The sequence below is a fragment of the Nerophis lumbriciformis genome, linkage group LG05 (assembly GCF_033978685.3).
Source record: "Nerophis lumbriciformis linkage group LG05, RoL_Nlum_v2.1, whole genome shotgun sequence".
In the NCBI taxonomy this organism is placed as follows: Eukaryota; Metazoa; Chordata; class Actinopteri; order Syngnathiformes; family Syngnathidae; genus Nerophis; species Nerophis lumbriciformis.
This window is the reverse complement of record NC_084552.2, coordinates 29,998,374-30,020,994: the sequence shown is the minus strand read 5'-3', so window position 1 is coordinate 30,020,994 and position 22,621 is coordinate 29,998,374. Positions and strand designations below refer to the sequence as shown.

At 41.8% G+C, this 22,621-nt stretch overlaps 1 protein-coding gene across 3 annotated transcripts in view; it reads left to right on the top strand.

Moving 5' to 3' along the window:
- Nucleotides 1-22,420, top strand: part of usp53a (ubiquitin specific peptidase 53a) — a 42,858-nt gene extending 20,438 nt beyond the window's left edge. For all 3 annotated transcript variants that reach the window (XM_061960934.1, XM_061960933.2, XM_061960935.2), the window contains 13 exons: nt 2,202-2,312; nt 7,053-7,135; nt 7,275-7,359; nt 7,460-7,606; nt 8,609-8,758; nt 12,178-12,340; nt 13,130-13,276; nt 13,498-13,638; nt 17,401-18,154; nt 18,229-18,287; nt 20,158-20,212; nt 20,274-20,941; nt 21,633-22,420. In XM_061960934.1, the coding sequence (XP_061816918.1) occupies nt 2,202-2,312; nt 7,053-7,135; nt 7,275-7,359; nt 7,460-7,606; nt 8,609-8,758; nt 12,178-12,340; nt 13,130-13,276; nt 13,498-13,638; nt 17,401-18,154; nt 18,229-18,287; nt 20,158-20,212; nt 20,274-20,941; nt 21,633-21,724 (2,655 nt within the window). In that variant the 3' untranslated portion in view covers nt 21,725-22,420. The remainder of the gene's footprint in view (nt 1-2,201; nt 2,313-7,052; nt 7,136-7,274; nt 7,360-7,459; nt 7,607-8,608; nt 8,759-12,177; nt 12,341-13,129; nt 13,277-13,497; nt 13,639-17,400; nt 18,155-18,228; nt 18,288-20,157; nt 20,213-20,273; nt 20,942-21,632) is intronic.
- The last annotated feature ends 201 nt before the right edge of the window (nt 22,421-22,621 follow it).

Here is a 22,621-nt window from a genome sequence, read left to right as displayed (position 1 = left end):
CAGCCCTTTGAGACACTTGTGATTTAGGGCTATATAAATAAAGATTGATTGATTGATTGATTGAAAATAACATTGTACCGGCTGGGATACGATGTAGAAGTAATGTGAGTCATTAGATCAGAAATGTGTTAATTGTTATAAGGAGCAAAAAGTCGCAATTGAATGCAAGGATCTGTTCAAGATCGACAAGTCTAAGTGGAGTAGAGACCCTGCCCATTTTACACCTTGAAGGATTTTCAAATGTATAGGAGTCTAGAAAGCCATGACCGCTTGTTTCCTGACGTTTGTGTTTATCTGTATAAATCCAGTCAACATCGTGTCGTCAAGGCTCGAGTCATGCACTTTCAAAAATGACCCAACCCAAGTTTGACACCCTGGATAATCACGGATAACTAATCTAAGGTCATCTCAGCACACTGTGACTGTAAGGCAGGATTGGAAGAATGATGTTCTCATATCGATTCAGTTTTTTTTATATGTGGAGGCTGCAGTCCGGATTAAATAATTGAGTACTATTTTCTATCAATACAACTTCAAAGTTCTTTGACCAAGCACATCAAGTTAATGTAAAGTGGGGCTGTCATTTATTTTGGATTCATTTCTACTTAATTTTTTTTAATAACCTGAAATGAAATTATCCTAACAAAGCACGTCACATCTCGGTTGGTGTAATTGATCCATGCTCGTCTTCGCCGTTCACTCTTCTGTTCAGCCGCTTTCGTTTGTCCACAAATACGCTTGGTTAGTCCATGAAAGCTAGTAATATCTCTCCACCTCGATTGTGGCAGTTGACCATCGCACACATCCTTGGTCGTTATTCCTATTATTGGATGAATGTTCAACAATGAGCATGATACAAACAAAGCCTTCTAATATGGCCAATGACAATCAATCAATCAATCAATGTTTATTTATATAGCCCTAAATCACAAGTGTCTCAAAGGGCTGCACAAGCCACAACGACATCCTCGGTACAGAGCCCACATAAGGGCAAGGAAAACTCACCCCAGTGGGACGTCAATGCATTGTGGGAAATGTAGAAACATCTGAACCCCTCTTATAGTTGGTGAGCTGCTTTAAGCCCTGCCACACTTGCCTTGGATTGTTGTTAGCAAGATGGTTCTACACCTTCCTCCTGTAGTCTTGTAGTAATTACGTTGACAATGATCAAGTAAATGTACTCCAGTAAAATAGTGAGTCTACACCAAGTCATATTCACCCAGAAAGGCATTGATTTCTGTTGGATGAGCATATTTTCCACAGTGTGACTGTGATCTTGGTTAGCACGGATGCATCAGTCATGATCCCTGAACTGGGAACATTTTAATCCGTTTGCTGTGGCACAATTTCAATGTGCAAAGATACATCAGGGTAGCTCAGGCCAATTACATTAAAGCTTATTGATTGACACTTTGAATAGTCAATACAATAGTGAAAACACAGATATGCTGGTTGATGGGTGGGCCTGTGTTGTAAAAGCAACTAAGTCATTCTGTCGTTGGTTCACAAAAAATCATGACAAAAAAGTGTGTTAAAAGACAATATACAGTGCTTGGAAGCCATTGAGCTTTGTTTGCATGGAAGTAGTCAATACTTTAACCAAGTGTGACCAAGGCTCTCCAAATGGAACACCTTTAAATTGCCTGATCCTAACTTTAAAAAAAATATATGTAAAATACTACATTTTTGTATTATCATTGACAAATGTGTAATGGGATTACGGGAGACTCATGTTATGGCCCCAATGTTTTTCCCAGTTGATACCACTGAACTAGTTATTTTGAAGGCACATACCTCTGGGGAAAAAAGGGTAATCCATTTTCTTAGTTTATTTAATTTCTGCTGGGTTCCACTTTGTCAATACCACTTAGAGGAATGCATTGATTCTGTTGTGCTCTGGCATCATATAGAACATTTAATAAAATTACACTGACTTTGTAGCGTTTGGGGAGAGTGGGGGGGCCTTTTTCTTCCCTCTTATTTTATCCTCATTGCTAAAATGCAAAATAGCATGGTGCTAGATCATTTATGTGCAGACTTATCCTGCAGACTAACAGCCTGTGTCGCTGAAGCCGGTAACCCCTAAAGGCCTGTCTTTAATATTTGATCACCTAACCAACCACGTGTTAGGTCTAAAATGCTTATCTTTTTTTTCATATTTATATTTGTCCTCCACCAAAATATAAATTATTATTTGACAGGAGAATATACTGGAGAGAATACACCTGCATATTGTGCCTGAAGAGACTGATGCGTGTACCTCAAAGTTCTGCATCACCCACCAGAAGTTTGCCATGTCCCTTTACGAACAGGTGAGTGGAACACTATTTGACTTACACATGATTCCTTTAAGGTCAAGCAAACAGAACCCCAGCACAAACAGTACAGTATTGTCTGACACGTACATGAATCAATGTGTGAGACGGTGGGAATCCAATCCGTCATGTTCCTGAGAGGTAGAGGAGAGGACCGGATGGGGGTGGGTGGGGTAGCCTGTGCGTTGTCCATGCATCATCAGCACTAAATCACAGATGCTGTTTGTGAGTGAGCGTGTGTACGTACATACGTGTATATCAATTGGAGCCCAACAGACACCACTGTGGATTTTAAAATGCTGACTTTAGCTGAAGGGCTTCACGGTGGCAGAGGGGTTAGTGCATCTGCCTCACAATACGAAGGTCCTGAGTAGTCTTGGGTTCAATCCCGGGCTCGGGATCTTTCTGTGTGGAGTTTGCATGTTCTCCCCGTGACTGCGTGGGTTCCCTCCGGGTACTCCGGCTTCCTCCCATCTCCAAAGACATGCACCTGGGGATAGGTTGATTGGCAACACTAAATTGGCCCTAGTGTGTGGATGTGAGTGTGAATGTTGTCTGTCTATCTGTGTTGGCCCTGCGATGAGGTGGCGACTTGTCCAGGGTGTACCCCGCCTTCCGCCCGATTGTAGCTGAGATAGGCTCCAGCGCCCCCCGCGACCCCAAAAGGGAATAAGCGGTAGAAAATGGATGGATGGATGGACTTTAGCTGAAGCCAACACATTTAAAACAGTTATATCAAAACGATCCATTCCAGGGTTAAACTGTGGACATCATAACACCTTTAATAACAGTACTGGCAATGTTTCAAGTCACATTTTTAACACACTCTGTCGTACAAGTGTAAAAATAATTTAATTTATTTCTAGATTGTTTCTTTTAACCTAGTTTGAATGTTTTTCAATTTTCTAAATAAAGTACCATTTATTTTGATTCATTATAAAACACTTAGTCTTACAAAAGGTGAATTGTGATGCATTTGTGGCAATACTTGTCATTTTGTATCATGTCTTGTAAGGGTAAAAAGAAAGGTAAGCTTTGGTAAACACAAAAACAATAACTTCACTCTTATAAGTGTGCATCATCAGCAGTAATTTTAAAGCTGTGTGTGCGTATGCCTTCGTTAAGAATTGTAAAACTCAATAACTTTGTGTGTGTGTGTGTGTGTGTGTGTGTGTGTGTGTGTGTGTGTGTGTGTGTGTGTGTGTGTGTGTGTGTATATATATATATGTATGTGTGGGAAAAAAAATCACAAGACTATTTCATCTCTACAGGCCTGTTTCATGAGGGGGGTACCCTCAATCATCAGGAGATTTTAATGGGAGCATTCGCATACCATGGTTTATATAGGGCACAGAGTGGGTGGGTACAGGCTGGCCTAGGGGCGTGGTGATTGGCTCATGTGTTACCTAGGAGGAGTTTCCTCCTCTCCCAGCTCGCTAGCCTCAATCTGAACTTTGGTATTTACCGTGATGACGGACTGGCAGTGTGTCGCGCCTCGCCAAGGAGCAGCGAGAATACCAAGAAGCGCATATGCCAAATTTTCAAAGAGAACGGCCTACGGATCACGATTGAAGCCAACAAGCAAACCGTCAACTTCCTTGACGTCACTTTCAACCTGAGAAATAACAGCTACCAACCATTCACGAAACCCAACACAACACTCCAATACGTGCACCATGACAGCAACCACCCACCCACCACCACGAAAAGAATACCTACCGGAATCAATAAAAGGCTATCGATGCTGTCATCTAGCAAAGCTGAATATGACCAAGCAACCCCCCCGTACCAAAAAGCCCTTGATGAAAGCGGATACAATTTCACCCTCACCTTTGAACCCACGCCAGGAAACCAGCCAAAAAAGAACAGAAAACGAAACGACATCATCTGGTACAACCCCCCATACACAAACCTGGGGGTAAAGTTTGACTCAGATTTTAAATTCGAAAAACAAATCAGCAGCGTCGTTCAAAAAAGCTTTTATCAATTACGCCAAATAGCGAAAGTGAAACCGCTTCTATCAAGACATGATCTTGAGAAATTAATCCACGCTTTTATCTCGACTCGTCTTGATTATTGTAATGCCCTGTATGTTGGCATTAGCCAGGCCTCCCTCGCCCGCCTGCAGCTCGTGCAGAACTCTGCTGCTCGTCTGCTAACACAGACCCGCAGACGTGAGCACATCACCCCTATTTTAGCGTCCCTTCACTGGCTCCCTGTGCGTTACCGAATACATTTTAAACTCCTTTTATTTGTTTTTAAATGTCTAAACAACCTCGCGCCAACCTATCTCTCCGACCTCCTTCAGCCTTACTGCCCCACCCGATCCTTAAGATCAGCCGATCAGCTGCTGTTGACGGTCCCTGACACAAGGCTGAAGCTTAGAGGTGACAGAGCTTTCGCCGTTGCTGCTCCCAAGCTCTGGAACGACCGACCCCTGAGTGTTAGACAAGCCTCCTCTCTTCCTGTTTTTAAATCTCTCTTAAAAACATACTTTTATTCCATGGCTTTTAACACTGAGTGATATCCATCCTGCAATGGCGCCCCATAATACACCTGCTGTGATCCTGTTTTTATGTTTTTATGTTTTTATTAATTCTATTTTAATTATTTATTTTTTATCGTGTTCTGTTTGTGTTGTGTTGTGTTTGCTCGGTACTCGTTTTATCTTTTAACCTGCTCATTGTACAGCACTTTGGCTACCCCTGTGGTAAATTTTAAATGTGCTCTATAAATAAAGTTGATTTGATTTGATTTGATACAGCAAAAACGTCTCAACGAACATTGGACACAAATTCCTCAATCTGATTGACAAACACTTTCCCAAAGACAACAACCTAAGAAAAGTATTCAACAAGAACAACATTAAATTGAGCTACAGCTGCATGAACAATATACGACAAATCATCTCAAACCACAACAAAACAATTGCAAATGAGCCGTCGACCCCCAGTCAGAGCGACTCCAAAACCAACAAAGCATGTAACTGTCGAAAGAAACCTGATTGCCCCCTCAACGGGGGGTGCTTACAAACATCAGTTGTCTACCAATCTAAGGTAATACGCAAGGACATTAACACATCCGACACATATGTAGGATTAACCGAGGGTGAATTCAAAACCAGATGGAACAATCACAAGGCTTCTTTCAGGAACAAAAACCTGCGAAATACCACAGAACTCAGCAAACACATTTGGGACCTCAAAGACAATAATGTTGAATATTCAATAACATGGCAAATTCTTGCATCCAGCACACCTTACAATAGTGGTAATAAAAGATGCAACCTATGCTTGAAAGAGAAACTGTTTATTATTTACCGTCCAGACCTGTCATCCCTCAACAAGCGCAGCGAAATTGTAACAACATGCCGCCATAGACGGAAACACCTCCTAGGTAACACATGAGCCAATCACCACGCCCCTAGGCCAGCCTGTACCCACCCACTCTGTGCCCTATATAAACCATGGTATGCGAATGCTCCCATTAAAATCTCCTGATGATTGAGGGTACCCCCCCTCATGAAACAGGCCTGTAGAGATGAAATAGTCTTGTGATTTTTTTTCCCACACATACATATATTGCACTCTACTACGGTATCGAGCACTATTTTTTGGATAACCTTATTAAGACATATATATATATATATATATATATATATATATATATATATATATATATATGTATATGTATATGTATGTATGTATATTAGGGGTGTAAAAATTAATCGGTACTAACCGATTTTAACTCAAGAGATGTGAATACATCGTATGGCGAGCCTTTGGATTCATCTATATGTAGTACGGATCGGTCGATGTCCGGTAGGAAAGTCATAAATCGGTTGATTGTAGATCTGATAAAAAAAATATGGCCGCTCAAATCTTGCAAGACTTCTGTAATGACGTAATACGAGAGTACCGTTCTTGTTTGCGACTGACAACGACAGAGCAACATGGCAGACAGCACCGAAAGAGTTTACAAAGAATCCGAATTTTGAATCTAAAGTGTGGTAAACGTTTGGATTTTGTTTTAAAAAAGAATGGTCAGTTGGATAAAAATATGGCCATTTGTAACGTTTGAAAAGCAGCGATAAAATATCGGCAGCATGACTAATCTGAGCACTCACCAGTTGTGACGGCATCGAGACACTCTAGCCGGTGATGAGGGAGCAAAGGATGCTAATGCTAGCAGACTTACCAACTGATTTGGAAGACTTCTAGCCAAAACTAAGCCACAACTCTGCGAGGTAATCACATCAACTACTACACTGTTCATTAGGGATGTATACCAAGTACCGGTATGCTTTAGTGTTTTGTATGTGTCTATTTTAAAAATAAACACATAACATTATACCGACATGATACATGATATCTTTAATTTTGTTTTTACCATGCAAAACAAAGTATTGTTAGTGAATCGTATCGTAACCCATGTATCAAGATTCATATATATATATACATACATACACACACACAGTGTGTATATATATATATATATATATATACACACACACAGTATATGTACTGTATATGTGTGTGTATCTGTATATATATATAATGTGTGTGTGTGTGTATTTTTTGGGTACCCTACCCACCTCTGTGTATGTACAATTTTTTTGTGTACATTCACATTTGAACTACAGTGCTAGCGGCATGCATATGACAGCGCTAGCAAGGTATAAAGATTCAAATACTGTATGTTTTTAGTAACTTTATCTGTTTTCTTCTTCCTTCTTAGTCTGTGTGCCGTAGCTGTGGGGCATCCTCTGACCCGCTGCCGTTTATAGAGCTGGTGCATTATGTCTCCACCACCGCACTCTGGTAAGGCTATTTTGTCATCTGTCCTGTTTTTGTTGTCCTTGGACTTTATCCCCTGTGGCCTCACGAGGACTGTACTCACTGCACCCCCCTCAAGTCTTCATTTGTGTCATTTCTTGCGTGTTTATGTTGTGTTTTATAGCCAGCAGATGCTTCAGCGGAAGGACGATTCATTTGGAGAACTGTTACAAGCAGCATGCACGGTTGGAGACCTGAGGAACTGTCCTGTAGGTGTCATATAGCGTTACACTGCAAAAACACCTCTGTTTATTGTCCTGGCTTGATATGGTACCTGGTTTTGCTTATTATTTGTTTTTCCTGTTCCAGAGCAAATGCGGCCAGAGAATTCGCATCAGGCGCGTCCTAATGAACTCCCCGGAGATCGTCACCATTGGCTTTGTCTGGGATTCTGATCAGTCGGACCTCACCGAGGATGTGATCCGCTCATTAGGGCCTCATCTCAGTCTCTCTGCGGTGAGTTTTTAATCAAAAAGAGGATCTGTGACTAGTGTTTTTGCTGTATTTCCTTAAAACAGCTGAGCGCTCCTGTCATTTAGGGTAACTTTTTTCCAGTACTTTCCCAAAAACAGCACAGCTGCTCTGTTACATATAGGGTATTTTACCGCTGTTATTGGTCCTTCAAAAACAGCAGAGCATCCCTGTTATATAGAGGATATTTGCTTTATGCTTTTGCAGTCGGTCCTTAAAAACTGCTAGTTCTTCTGCGGTAAACCTCATTAGATTACTATAATGTTCATGACCCGAACAGAGCTGAGTCAAGCTGAGCCAAGCTGAGCCAAGCCAGTCCGTAGGATCAGAATGTTTGGGGACCACTGGATTAGATGACCTTTAAAGTAGTGTTAACGTATTTCTTATGTTTCAAAGTTTCAGTCTATCTATTAAGTGAAGTCAGAATGTAAAGTTATGACAGAGTCATGCATTGTCATCATATATTCTTAACTTTCTGAAAAAGTGGCCCCAAGTAACACTCTCCTTGATACACCCACAAGGGTCACCCTGCTCTGCTGATCAAAAGGCCCCAGCTGTACTGGGTCACCCATTGCAAATAGCCCTCCCACAAGCAGTACTCTTGCTGGACGAGCTTCACAACCAACAGAATTCATGGTTTGCTTCAAACAGTCCCAGGCTCTTTACATGTTACATAACTTCAGTGTTGTACTGAACTATTCGTTGCCTTTATTTGTGACTGCTCATGTTTCTCAAGCTCCTGCTGATGTGTGCCACAAAAGCCTCGATTCATTCGGGAGTCTTTAATGTGACATTAATGGGTGTTAAAGGTACCGTACACAACCTCCACCCGCCCCCAAGTCTCTCCCCGCTACTTGTTTGCTATTGTTCTCAAGGGTGAGAACTGGCTTAGCAGGAAACACATTAGGCACAAACAAATCCTCATTCTTGTTGCTGCCTTCTTTCTGTTAGTTGTGATTTAAAGCAGCCGTTATTGTGTTTGTGCAGCTTTTCTACAGGGTGACTGACGAGCACGCAAAGAAGAGCGAGCTGTTGCTGGTGGGGATGATCTGCTACTCCAGCCAACATTACTGTGCCTTCGCCTACCATACCAAGTCTTCCAAGTGGGTCTTCTTTGACGACGCCACAGTTAAAGAGGTGACTACTTGACCAACAAGACTTGACTGTCGCAACACCATACGCACCACCGAGTACTTCTGTCGTACAGAAGATTTTTTTTTGCAGTACGTCCGAGAAAACAGCAGACTGGTCGTTATACAGAGCATTTCTGTAGTAGGCCCTTAATAACAGCAAAGTGTTCTTATCACATAAAAAATCTTTGACTCGCAGTACCAGACTGAAAAAAGAAGTAGTCATCTGTAAAAGAATGCAGACTCAGCCACCTGCAACAAGTGCTTGATGGTAATGTTGTGCAAGTACCGTCTTGTAAGTAGGCACACAAAGTCTGACGCTTTTTATAAACTTTTTTGCTGACCTTGACACGCTAACAGCAGCTTTTGGGAACAACACTGCACTTCTCATTATGCATCAATCATAGTCACCGCGAGCGAGGTGAATTCACAAACACCGTAATTGTTAGCATCAACATTACAACATAAGCAAGTAATTGTTTTGCATCATCTCTATGTATTGTTGGTGGTTTTGCTGCAAATTATTTCTTATTTTTCGACGTATTCTTTCTTATACTTTTTATATGAAGTATTCAAATTAATAGTCTGTTCAACTTCAATGTACCAAAATTTTGTAAAAATAAAAAGGCATTGTTTTTTAACAAATATTTTTACGTTTTCCATTTCTAAAGTACCAGCACCATTGAAAAAATCTAGATTTGGTACTCTTATTGGGTAAAGTGTAATACTCATCCATACTCCTGTCGCATGGAAAATCTTTCATCCTAGTGAATGAAAATGTGTCTTTAAATGTTTGACTGATACTGTAAACGTGGCTAAATAAAATGGTAAAACCAAAAGTTTGGAGACACTTTCTCTACACTTAAACAAGAAGGCATCCCCAAACGTTTGCCTAGTACCGTATTTTCCGCACCATAAGCCGCCCCGTGTTATAAGCCGCGCCTTCAATGAACGGCATATTTCAAAACTTTGTCCACCTATAAGCCGCCCCGTGTTATAAGCCGCATCTAACTGCGCTACAGGGAATGTCAAAAAAACAGTCAGATAGGTCAGTTAAACTTTAATAATATATTAAAAACCAGCGTTCTAACAACTCTGTTCACTCCCAAAATGTACGGTAATGTGCAAATGTGCAATCACAAACATAGTAAAATTCAAAATAGTGCAGAGCAATAGCAATAACTTAATGTTGCTCGAACATTAATGTCACAACACACAAAATAAACATAACACTCACTTTCTGAAGTTATTCTTCATTCATAAATCCCTCGAATTCTTCTCCTACGGTGTCCGAATTAAAAAGTTGGGCGAATACGGGATCCAAAATGGCCGGCTCCGTCTCGTCGAAGTCATCAGAGTCAGTGTCGCTGTTGTTTTTCCAGCAGTTCCGTGAATCCTGCCTTCCGGAAAGCTCGGACCACAGTTGAGACCGAAATATCCGCCCAGGCATTTACGATCCACTGGCAGATGTTGGCGTATGTCGTCCGGCGCTGTCTCCCTGTCTTAGTGAATGTGTGTTCGCCTTCGGTCATCCATTGTTCCCACGCCGTTCGCAGTCATGCTTTAAATGCCTTGTTGACACCAATATCGAGCGGTTGGAGTTCTTTGGTTAATCCACCCGGAATGACGGCGAGTGTTGTATTTGTGTGCTTCACTTGTTTTTTGACACCATCTGTGATGTGGGCGCGCATGGAGTCGTATATCAACATGGACGGAGCTGCGTGAAAAAAGCCACCCGGCCTCTTCGCGTAAACTTCCCTTAACCACTCGCTCATCTTTTCTTCATCCATCCATCCCTTCGAGTTAGCTTTTATGATGACGCCGGCTGGAAAGTTCTCTTTTGGCAAGGTCTTCCTTTTGAATATCACCATGGGTGGAAGTTTCTGGCCATTAGCATGGCAAGCTAGAGCCACAGTGTGTCGCTTAGTAGGAGCCATTTTGTGGTCTTTACAGATGTAAACACACAAAGGAAATGAAACGTAATACCCGCGCGCTTCTTCTTCTATGGGGGCGGGTGCTTACCTTGGCGGTTGCTTACCGTAGAAGAAGAAGCACTTCCTCTTCTACGGGGAAAAAAGATGGCGGCTGTTTACCGTAGTTGCGAGACCTAAACTTTATGAAAATGAATCTTAATATTAATCCATATATAAAGCGCACCGGGTTATAAGCCGCACTGTCAGCTTTTGAGTAAATTTGTGGTTTTTAGGTGCGGAAAATACGGTACTGTAAACACAGTGACATGCAGTCAGGGGAGGCTAATGAGGCTCACCTGTCATTAAAAATACAACAAATAATAACACAAAATGCACATTAATATTTGGCCATTAAAATGTTCTATATGCATTTTCTGCATTATTCCAATATTTTGTACATTTTGTAAGTAAAATTTGGTGAATTTCCTGATCAAATACAGGCAGAAACCTGAGATGAGGCTGCAGCAATCACAGCTTACGCCAGGGGTCGGGAACCTTTTTGGCTGAGAGAGCCATGAAAGCCAAATATTTTAAAATGTATTTCCGTGAGAGCCACATAATATTTTTTAACACTGGGTGTACACCGCCTTCCGCCCGAATGCAGCTGAGATAGGCTCCAGCACCCCCGTGACCCCGAACGGGACAAGGGGTAGAAAATGGATGAATGGATAAATACAACTAGATGCGTGCATTTTTAAGTAAGACCGACATTTTTAGAGTATAATAACTCCGTTATTCTTTTTAATAATTTTGTTATTCTGAAGCTAACCAATAATAAATAAAATACTTCTCACCATTAATGAGACTTCTTGAACAGGTGCGGTAGAAACGGATGGATGCATTAAAAGGCATGAGAATGTTTTATATTTTGAACGTTATTTTTACCACTGTGATTACCAGAAGAATTATTCATTACTTGTCGTGTTAAGCAATGTCAGCTACAATTTATCTGAGAGCCAGATGTAGTCATCAAAAGAGCCCCATCTGGCTCTAGAGCAATAGGTTCCCTACCCCTGGCCTACGCTCTGACTAGCGCAACTACAATATAATGAGGAGTTTTACAACAAAGTAACAGGTTTTCCCGGAGAATATTGATGTCTCCAAACTTTTCACTGATACTGTACAATGACTAAATATGAAACTCAAAATCAAAAGTTTGGAGACACTTTATTCTATTTCTGGGTATAAACAATTTAAAATATGTTTGTACATTTAAAATGTATTGAATGTCGTTTTGCTCTTAATTTTCTGTGCATCATTTCTCCTTTCCACTGTGAGCTTGTGCTTCCTTTTGCCTAATTAAGAACCAAACGGCATCTGTCAGCCTGCAAACTAATTTAATTGTTCTTCGCACTCAAGGCAAGGTTCATCCCGGTTTTTATTTTCTGATGAAGTCCAAACATCTGCTCTCAGGTTCTGTTGTCATATTTTATTTTCCTGCTCCTTCTTGTAGGTGGGGTCCAAGTGGAAAGATGTGGTCAGCAAATGTATTAAAGGTCATTTCCAGCCTCTTTTGTTGTTTTACGCCAACCCTGACGGCAGCGCCATTAGAGCTGAGGACGCATTACAGCAGAACCTAAGCCAGACACAATACAAGACCTCTGTCAATGGAGAAGGTAAGAAGTAATACGATTTTTTTTGCTTGGGGGGGTTAAGCCCCATTCCAAATGGTCTGTTGTAAAAAAATAAATAAATAAAAAAAAAAAATGTGTGAAAATCAAAACTATTAGGAAGCATTGTAAATCTAATTAAACCATTTCAGCCAACCAAAAATATTAACACTAAACTTTAACAATAATGATGGTTTTACACACAGAAAGCAATACACAATTAATTTAAATAATGAATGAAATGCTAATTTTATTCATAATAAATAAATGATTCAAAATAACTCATAAACCCTTTCACCTTTATTTTTAGCCTCCTTTGCCAACTTCTTTCTTGAATTCAATAGTGTTTTTCACCTTATCTATCCAAGTGCTGGCACTCTTGTTTTAACCATATAAACAAGAATGCACAGACAACGCCTACTGTATGTGCTCACACAACTTTGCTTCACTCAACAAAACAGCCGGTAAGCGCCACTTTACCCTTGATTGTTTGGTGAGACTTACCTTAACAGTGTGGTGTGTTCAGTGACACTCTGGATTGAAAAGACACAATCAAAGTCTCTTGCTGATTTTGTTTGAACTATTACTTTATGCTAAAATAAATCTCGCCCCATTGTTTGTCATTTTTCAGCCATTTCCACTAAAAACAGACTGCAAACTAATGTTATCAACGAAGACATTGGTAACACTTTTACCTAAAACTGGGGCATTTGAAAACCGAAGCATCACTGTATGAAAAGGAATCACCATGTCATACCATCTTATATTCTGTCTTAAATCATCGTTGTCTTTAAGGTATTCAGTCCCCGCTTCCATCCCCCAAGAAGCTGGACCTGACCAAGGAGAATCTGCTTGCTCTGCTGGGTCAAGGCCCCTTAAAGCAGAAAACTACTTCCACCTTTAGCCGGGGAAATTCCCATAACAGCGGGGGACGAGCGACAGGTAGGAGGGAATAAAAACATTGTAAAGATTAATTTGCATGCCAAGGTATTTGGTGGTGGTGTGACCTGCAATGCAACCCAACTGAAATAAAATTTAAAAAAGTAATTTAAAGGACAATAAGGCCTTGATGCACAGAAAAGGTGATAGTTCTTGCAAGGGAAAATATTTTTGTTGTGGTACTCTGACTTATCATTATTTCCATTGTATTTTTTTTGTAATAGTGCAAATTGGTGCCGGCAATCCCAAGCATCAATTCAAAGAGATTATCAGGGAAGTCGCCCATCGAGCCGATGGTGAGGTGCCTCCATTTAGAAGAGACTCTGATCGGCGCGGTCAGCGCAGGCCAGAGACACGCAACAGAGGTTGGTTGGTCGCTGATTTTTTTTTATTTACACGCACACACATACACACACGTATGGCCTCTCCATGTGATGGCACATAAGACGCACAACAGGAAAATATCACACACACACACACACGCACACGCACACACACACACACACACACACACACACACACACACACACACACACACACACACACACACACAATTCTAAGGGCCCTTATGTAATCCGCTGTTAGGGAGCGACGTGTCAGAAAGAGGATTAACCATGACGTCCGTCTGAGCCGAGTGTCTTTCATCCCGCTCTGTCTGAGTCACAACCTCTGCTTTTCCTCGCCGTGACAACAAAAACAACAATACTATCCTATCCTCCATCCATCATTTTTCTACTACTTGTCCCTTTAGGGGTCGCGGGGTGTGCTATTATTGTATATTACGTAGGGGTGTAACGGTAGGTGTATTTGTATCGAACCGTTTCGGTACGGGGGTTTCGGTTCGGTTCGGAGGTGTACCGAACGAGTTTCCACACGGACATATTAAGTAGCGTACCGCACGTTGTGTAAACAATGCACACCGAGGCACAACACACGGCATGCTAGCTGCTAGCCAAACCCTAGCAGCTAGCATGCTGAGAGTATGAGGACATTTTGAGTTAGGGCTGCGTGTATTTTCAATGTACGTTCAGGGTTAAGAAGGGGTTAAAAACAAAACAAATTATGCGCGCAGCAGCATTCGTGAGGGAGGTGCAGAGACAGAGAGAGCGACAGAGTTATGATAAACGCGCATGCGTTGCCAGACTCTGCTTTTTATCCATAGATTTATCAGATTTAATTTTTTATTATCTATAGCAGGGGTGTCAAAAGTGTGCCCCGGAGGCCATTTGCGGCCCACAGCTAATGTTTTAAAGGCCCACGGCACATTCCTAAAAATACTATTAAAATAAACAAAAACATAACAAAAGTGAAATAAAAAAGCTTAAAGGTTAAATGTAATTTAGAAAAAGTTGCAATGTTGACTAATAAAACAAAGCTGTTTTTTTTTCTTTCAAACTGTCATTGCTAAAAACATAGTAATGAATCACAATCAATGTTATTATGAATTATTGACCTATCCAAGGTTCTGATTACTTCACATCAAATATTCCACTTAGAAAAATATTTTGGGTGGAAGATTTTGCAAATTTGGTAAATAAATAACCAAAAAATGTATATTTTGTTGTTTTCTTACTGTACCGAAAATGAACCAACCCGTGACCTCTAAACCGAGGTACGTACCGAACCGAAATTTTTGTGTACCGTTACACCCTTAATATTACAGTATCTGACAAAAACTGTTTCAAGAGACAATACTACACAAATCATATTTTAATATATTTTCGAGTAGTCAGTGTACAGCTTTTATTGCAGTAGGGAAGAGTGGGGTAAAATGAAACACTTGTTGTCCTGGAGGTAAGGAAACATGACACAAACAAAAAAATAAACCTACACCTTTATTTCAAGATGTCTCCTATCAAATTAAATGATCAAAATGCATCTCTAAAAAAACTGCGCAAAATAATGACTTATCAAAAAAAAAAAGTGCCCTTGTAGCTCAACTTGTCAGGTTAGGGGTAAGTTGAACCATCTGGGGTTAAACTGATTATCTTTTAAAATGAAAACAGTTTTGAACTTGTAAAAAACAAACCATCACTTGGTTTCAAAACCATTTAATCAAAACAACTATTCAATATTCCAATTTTCAAGGTTGCAGGGGAATATGAACTGTTGTCTCCTTGCAGTTCCACCAGCCTTCAGAGTAGGGGGTGCCCAAACTTTTGCCTCCAAGGGCCAAAGTGGAAATGTGCCATTGGGCCACAGGCCAAACAGAGTGATTTTTAAGCAGACAGCAGCAAAATTAGGTGAGGAGTATTGTCATATATAAGGTAGTGGATATGGCAACCAGTTAACCTTGCAAACATTCCATCAATGATTCTGTGAGCTTAAAAGACTAGTTCTATTAAATTTGGCAGGCCACCCTTTGGGGGAAAGCAAAACAATTCTGCAGGCCTGATTTGGCCCACGGACCCCACTTTGGGAATCCTATGCTGTAGAGGTTGAGGTAGCTTCTTTAGCACATCACTCCATGGAAAAGATGCTTCATCCTGAGGTGGGTTTCCTACAACCAATGATGCGGCGATTCTAAGAAATCTGACAGTCACTTTGTTGCGCACAAAGCTATCAACCAAGAAAATGTGTTAGGATAGGACAGGATAGCCGTTATTTATCATACAATGGGGATAATATGTGGTTGCAGTGCAGATACAAAAAGTCCGCAAAAATAAAGTAAATAAATGAAAACGAGAGGTAACATCAAATGACATAAAATACATTAAAAGAGTACAGAGCTGATGCAACCACTTCAGCTGCACCATTTTTACATATACTGTAGCTATAAAAGTAAAATAACGAAATACCAAAAAATTAGCAACAAATAACAAATAGGTATTGCGCACATACGATTGCACCATGGAAAGACAAAGACAAAACAAAAACACCATTTCAACACCCACATGCACCACCGCCTCTGGAGTGCTCCACGTCATCATCTGCTGGGGTGGGGAACAGCAGGGCCAGAGACAGTAACAGACCCAACAAAAGCAACTAAGAGAGTCGACTCTGCCCTAGGCTGCCCACTAGCTCTCGGCAAATGTCAAGTCCGCGTGGATGAGTTAGAATCCGTCCAGGGAGACCACAGTTTGCATTGGGATGCAACATTTACAATGACAAACAGATCTGTGACATGTGGTTACCTTCTTTCATTGTTGAAGCTCTCATGGTCAGAAAGGTCATGCTAATGAAATCCTAACATCACTCTCAGAGCTGCGTGCACTGCGATTTCTGGCTGTTTTTCACCTTACTCTTTGTTGTTTCTTTCTTTTCTGCTGTTTATTTTTCTTCTCTTCATAGGCGCAATCAATTGCCTACTTTTCAGGTATATCACCTTATTATGGTGAACATTTACTAGCAAAAACAGTTTTTTATGTTTTATCCCTTTAACCATATGCTTAATTTACTGCGCAAGATGGAAATGATTCGTGCTCATTGAGTGCAGCCGGAATTGGCACCAGCCCCCCGCTACCCTAAAAGGGACAAGCGGTAAAAAATGGATGGGTGGATGGAATTTGTGGTTGCATGACAAAATATGGGCATGGTTACCTAGATACAAAGGGTGGGTCAAGTTTACCCACTGGCTCATCTTACTTCACTCACACTACAGCTTTACCAGTCACTAAAAATTAGTCAGTGCACCGCTTTTTTGTTAAAATAACTGACAACACAATTTCTTTGTGGAGATTTCATGTTCTCCCCGTGACTGCGTTGCTTCCTCCTATTTCCAAAGACATGCACCTGGGAATAGGTCGATTGGCAACACTAAACTGGCTGTAGTGTGTGAATGTGAGTGTGAATGTTGTCTATCTGCGTGGACCTGCGATGAGGAGGCAACTTGTCCAGGGTGTAACACGCCTCCCACTTAAGTGCAGCTGGGATAGGCTCCAGCCCCGCCGCAACCCAGAGAGGGACAAGCGGTAGTTAATAGATGGATGGATGCATGGACAATAGAGGAGCAAGATAATTATGTTCTACAGTCAATTATCTTGTGCGACTGCTCGAGGGAATATGAATTTCAGCATGTCTTACCCCATCTTATCAGTGGATTATGGAGCCATTATTATTGGTATCTTGCAATACAATTTACCCATCAAATTGTCACAAATTGTATCTTATTTCCCCTCTATAACCAGCTCAAGAACGCTTCTCCTCTCGCTCAATCTCACCACCGGAAAATGGTTTCAAGCAACACTTGGAGACTCGCCTGTACAGCAGCCAGGGAAAAGGCCCTACCCGGAATGACCGACCGGCTACCCACCTTAGCAATAGGTCTTCCCAGGAGGAACTCCGATCCAATTCAAAGATTCGGATGCTACACAGTGTGCCCAGTAGCAGCCACTACAGCAGAAGAGCTGAGCATCACTCCAATGGCTACAACTCCGACAGCAGCCAGGACTCTCGAGAGCGTCCTGGAAGCGCCGGGAATGGCCACAGTAGCAGCAGCAGCAGCAACAGGTCCAGCCGTCCCTGGAAGCCCATGCGAGAGGCGCTCAATGTTGACAGCGTTTTACGCGGCGGAAATGGCGGTGGAGCAGGTCCAGAGCGGAGGCCGCACAGCCCCCAGAGGCGACCCAGCGGCAAGTCGCAGGACTGGGACCTGACTTGGGGTGGCCGGGAGGAGCGCAAGCCCAAGAGCCTAATGACCATATACGAGGACGAACTGAGGCAGGGGACAGGGAGCAGCCGTAGCTCACTGGACTCCAGCAAGGACAGGTCAAAGGGCACAGGCACCCTGAAAGTCTACGACAACTGGAATATCCAGCGGACTGAATCGGGCTATGAGAGCAGCGACAGGATTAGCAACAGCTCAGCAAACTTGGACTCGCCTGTGGTGGATAACTTTTCGTCCAAAGAGCTACGACCCATACACGAGCTGCATTTGAACCGGTAAGCTATTTTACAACAAATTGTGCACTTGTGAGTTAAAATCAGGAGCTCTAATGAATTGTATGCACTTTTAGGGATCAGTTTCCTCCAAGGGGAAGTGATGACAGCGTCATGCGTGCTGAATTTTCCACTGGTAAGTCAATTTATCTATTTTAGCCATCTGTAGTCCTAAGGTCACTGCTTGATGGAGTGATAGGCCTAACGTTAATACTGTACTTAGAAATTTTAAATATTATTTAATTGAAGGAATCGCATGACTAATATACAGAAATTAAAAAAGAAAAAAGAACGAAAGCCACCATGTGAATGCTCATGCACAAGCATGACACATTGACATCCATCCTCTTAACCGCCAGTTTGCATGCATAGTAAATAAGAACTATATATTAGTTAACATGCCAAAACAATCCCATCACCATATTATCGCTAATACAATTCGTACAATTTCTTTAAAATTGCCCGTAAAATAGTCGACTGTTCGCATAACTGTTTTCAAGTCGCTTTTCCACACCTGAAAATGGTTAAAAAGAAAACAAAAGATTCTAGAAGCTTCCAATCCTAAAAGTTGTTCTGTTTTTGTTTTGGAAGAGGAGCAATCGCAGATCGTCGGCCTCAAATTGTAAATCGCCGCATGGACATAGCGGCTTCAAAATGCAATAGCCTTGTGAAGGGTGGGGTGTGGTGATCTGACTCCCTCCCTCTCCGGTGTAATTGCATGCCAGCACAAAGGATTTAGCCTCTAATGCTTTTGAGAGAGTGTGCGGACTCATCACAGATGGCATCACTCGCTTCCCGTCCTTTACCGGTTAGTCAGTGGATAACTACTCATTATTCCCCCAATTTCGCTTGTGGTCTCAACAAACCAGGAATCTGCTTTTGTGTGCACGAGCCAAAAGTATCTTTAAGTCTTTTTTTTTAATCTTCTAATACCGTTCAATCAATCAATCAATTAAAGTTTATTTATATAGCCCTAAATCACAAGTGTCTCAAAGGGCTGCACGAGCCACAACGACATCCTTGGCTCAGATCCCACATCAGGGCAAGAAAAAACTCAACCCAATGGGATACAATGAGAAACCTTGGAGGGGACCGCAGATGTGGGGAGTCGAGTGGATCTAGTTAATAGTGTGAGAGTCCAGTCCTTAGTGGGGCCAGCAGGGGATCATCTTGAGTGGAGACAAGTCAGCAGCGCAGAGACGTCCCCAACTGATGCACAGATGAGTGGTCCACCCCGGGTTCTGACTTTGAACAGCTAGCGCATCATCTGTGGTCACCTAATAACCTCTCCACACAGGAGAGGGGGGCAGAGCAGAAAAGAGACGGCAGATCAACTGGTCTAAAATGGGGGTCTATTTAAAGGCTAGCGTATACAAATTGGTTTTAAGATGGGACTTAAATGCTTCTACTGAGGTAGCATCTCTAACTGTTACCGGGAGGGCATTCCAGAGTACTGGAGCCCGAATATAAAACGCTCCACAGCCCGCAGACTTTTTTGGGGCTCTGGGAATCACTAATAAGCCGGGGTTCTTTGAACGCAGATTTCTTGCCTGGACATATGGTACAATACAATCAGCATTGATCTAAGACGCGGAGTGATAAAAGAAATAAGCTAAAAAATATAATACACTGTATATTCCAAAAAAGTAATATTTATTTAGATACTTTGATTTTGTCTTAGGAATATTTTAGACAAGTGTCGTCTCATATTTGGGTCCATCCATTTTCTAGTGCTTGTCCCTTTCGGGGTCGCAGGGGGTGCTGGAGCCTATCTCAGCTGCATTCGGACGTAAGGCGGAGTACACACTGGACAAGTCACCACCACATCGTATATTATATATTATATTTGGGTGAATACTATAATCAATGTTTTTGTGGAGCCTTTCCTAAACTGTCCCAGCAGACAAAGATCAGGCCACAGCAGACGTTGGCTCACTTTGTTTTCTATTACTTCTTAGTAACTCAAAAGTTGGAGTTAACATTACAGAGCTTTTCTTCTCCTCAAGGTGAACAAGGGAGAAAATCTCCGGACCTGCATGACTCAAACAACCAATTACAAAGGTAAACGTCTAAAGATAGGTGTTATCATTGGCACGGCATAATAATTTTGTTTGTGTGACAGACGAAGAGCCTTCCGCTACACGCCTGGAGTCATACAAGATGACCTGGACAGCGAAAGGGAAGAAAATGTGGACAGCCCAATCAGCCCGGTGCCGCCTTACTTGACGAAGGCTCACAGCTTTGAGTGGAACAATTCAGATGACCTGGCAGGATCCTTCTCAGAGCAAGAAGATGCCACCACCAATGGACCTTTTCTGCACGACATCCCGCCGCCTTTACCACCAAAAACTATTTTGAAAGATGACGTTGACCAATTCGAACCGCCGGAGATACCACCGCGCTTGAGTGGAGACATAAACAGCACAGCACCTATGCTCTTGCACACCACCCTCATCCGTTGGATTGACACTCCCGCCGAGCACAGGCACTGGTCCGACACCAGCTCCAAGTCCTCTGACCAGGACAGGAACGAGCTGTCAGCCAGCGAGGGCGAAGAGAGGAAACCGGGCCCCGATGGCGCCGACTCCCCTGACGTAGTTCTACCTACTACCTACTTCTCTGTTGATAATTGCATGACCGACACCTATCGGGCCAAGTACCACAAGAGGCCCGCCTTGTACATGAGAGCAGATGAGCACACATCTTCTGGGGAGAGTGACGTGGACACCAGAGGACTTCCTGCGCAGGATGTGGAGACGTCTGAGCTTTCCGGCAACCAGCCGGAGCCAGGTACGCGAAAGTGCAGTTCTTGGTGACGTTTCACCGCATTGTTTGCCTCAATTCAAAGTTGAGGTAATCCTTTCAACCCTGTTTGTAGGATTATGCTGAAACTAAATGCTGCCCCCATGGTGTCCCTTTTCACCACCACACAGATGTCTAAACTCCCTCTCACCAGTTATCAATGACAATTCCATGCATAATAGAAATAACATATAAAGTCAAAGTCCACCATGTGATTGCTTAATGCACGAGCACATATACAGGTGCCCAACCTGGACACACCGTAGAATCTTTCCTCCCACCAGTTACTAATGATGCATAGTAGAAATAAAAAAAACAAAAAAAAACAAGTAGTACTGTAAAAAGAATGCACATCCAACCTACAGAGTCACATCCCAAAAATAATCCACAATGCCTCTGGTGTGATTGCTATGCTTTAGCACGGTTGTCAAATACGGATGCGTTTATTCTTCCTCCCACCATATATTAAGAACAACAAGCTTGCATGCATTGTAACTAACCCCAAACTAAAATTAATAATGATTGCCGTCTTGCAATACACAAAAAACAAAACAACTTATACAAATAATAATAATCAAGTCAAAGACTGCAGTGTGATTGCTCATGCACAAGCACAGGTGGCCAACTTGGACACCTCGTATATTTTTAGAAATAACATATTTTTGTTCTCTCTTCTTAGGCTACTCTTCTTCTTCTTCTTCTTCCACGAAGCCTATCGCAAAGTGGTTCCCTGTGACACAAAAAGGACTGGACGAGCATGGTTTCCTATAGTTGGAGCAAAAGCAACAATAACTACGAATATCCCAAAAAAAACCCACTATGCATTACGACTGTTGTACAGTTTGAATGTCAGAAAAACAACATGCAAGAATGTGCAAGCCAAAGAGATTGTTTGAAAAAAAGGATGAATATTAAATTTGCACAAGTAGAAAGGTACGGCAAAAGAGGATCACTCAGAGAGCCCTTTTATCAGCATTACCAAGTTAAAGACGATGGAACGAAAACTTGTCCAATAATGGAAATTTTTCACCATTTGGACAGTCTTTCTTTGTACTTTAGTAGATCCTAGGGATCTGTGTGGGTATCGAGGTGTCTTCATTCTATCTCTCCAATAAACGCCGCCCGATCAACTCTCCTAAGGTGATGGGCAATTATAGCCAAATGCTAGTAAGCACAAATGTCTTATCACTGTATCGTCACTACTGACACTCCGAGCTCTTTGTTTTTGTTGCAAAACATACAAGCGTTCCTATAGTAAAATGTTGTATTTGTTTTTGGCTCCCTATTTTCATACGTAATGCAGAGTTTTTACTGCATAGTGCCTTTTTGTATTTTTATTTTCAAAATGACAAAAAGTTTGCATCAGAAACATTATTTGTACAATGTTTTGATTCCAGAGATTTTTGCATTTAAGTTTTATTTTTATTGATCGCCACTTGTTAAACAAAATAAACGAATGTTCAAGTACCTTTGCCTGTATTAGAATTTTTCTTCATTTCTGGTGCTTTTCTGCCCCCTGTTGTCGCTTGCACGTAATTACATGCAAGTCGTTTTCACAATCTGAATATAAAAGCACGCAAGAATCCATCCATCCATTTTGCTACCGCTTGTCCCTATTGGGGTCGCGGGGGGTGCTGGAGCCTATCTCAGCTGCATTCGTACAAATTT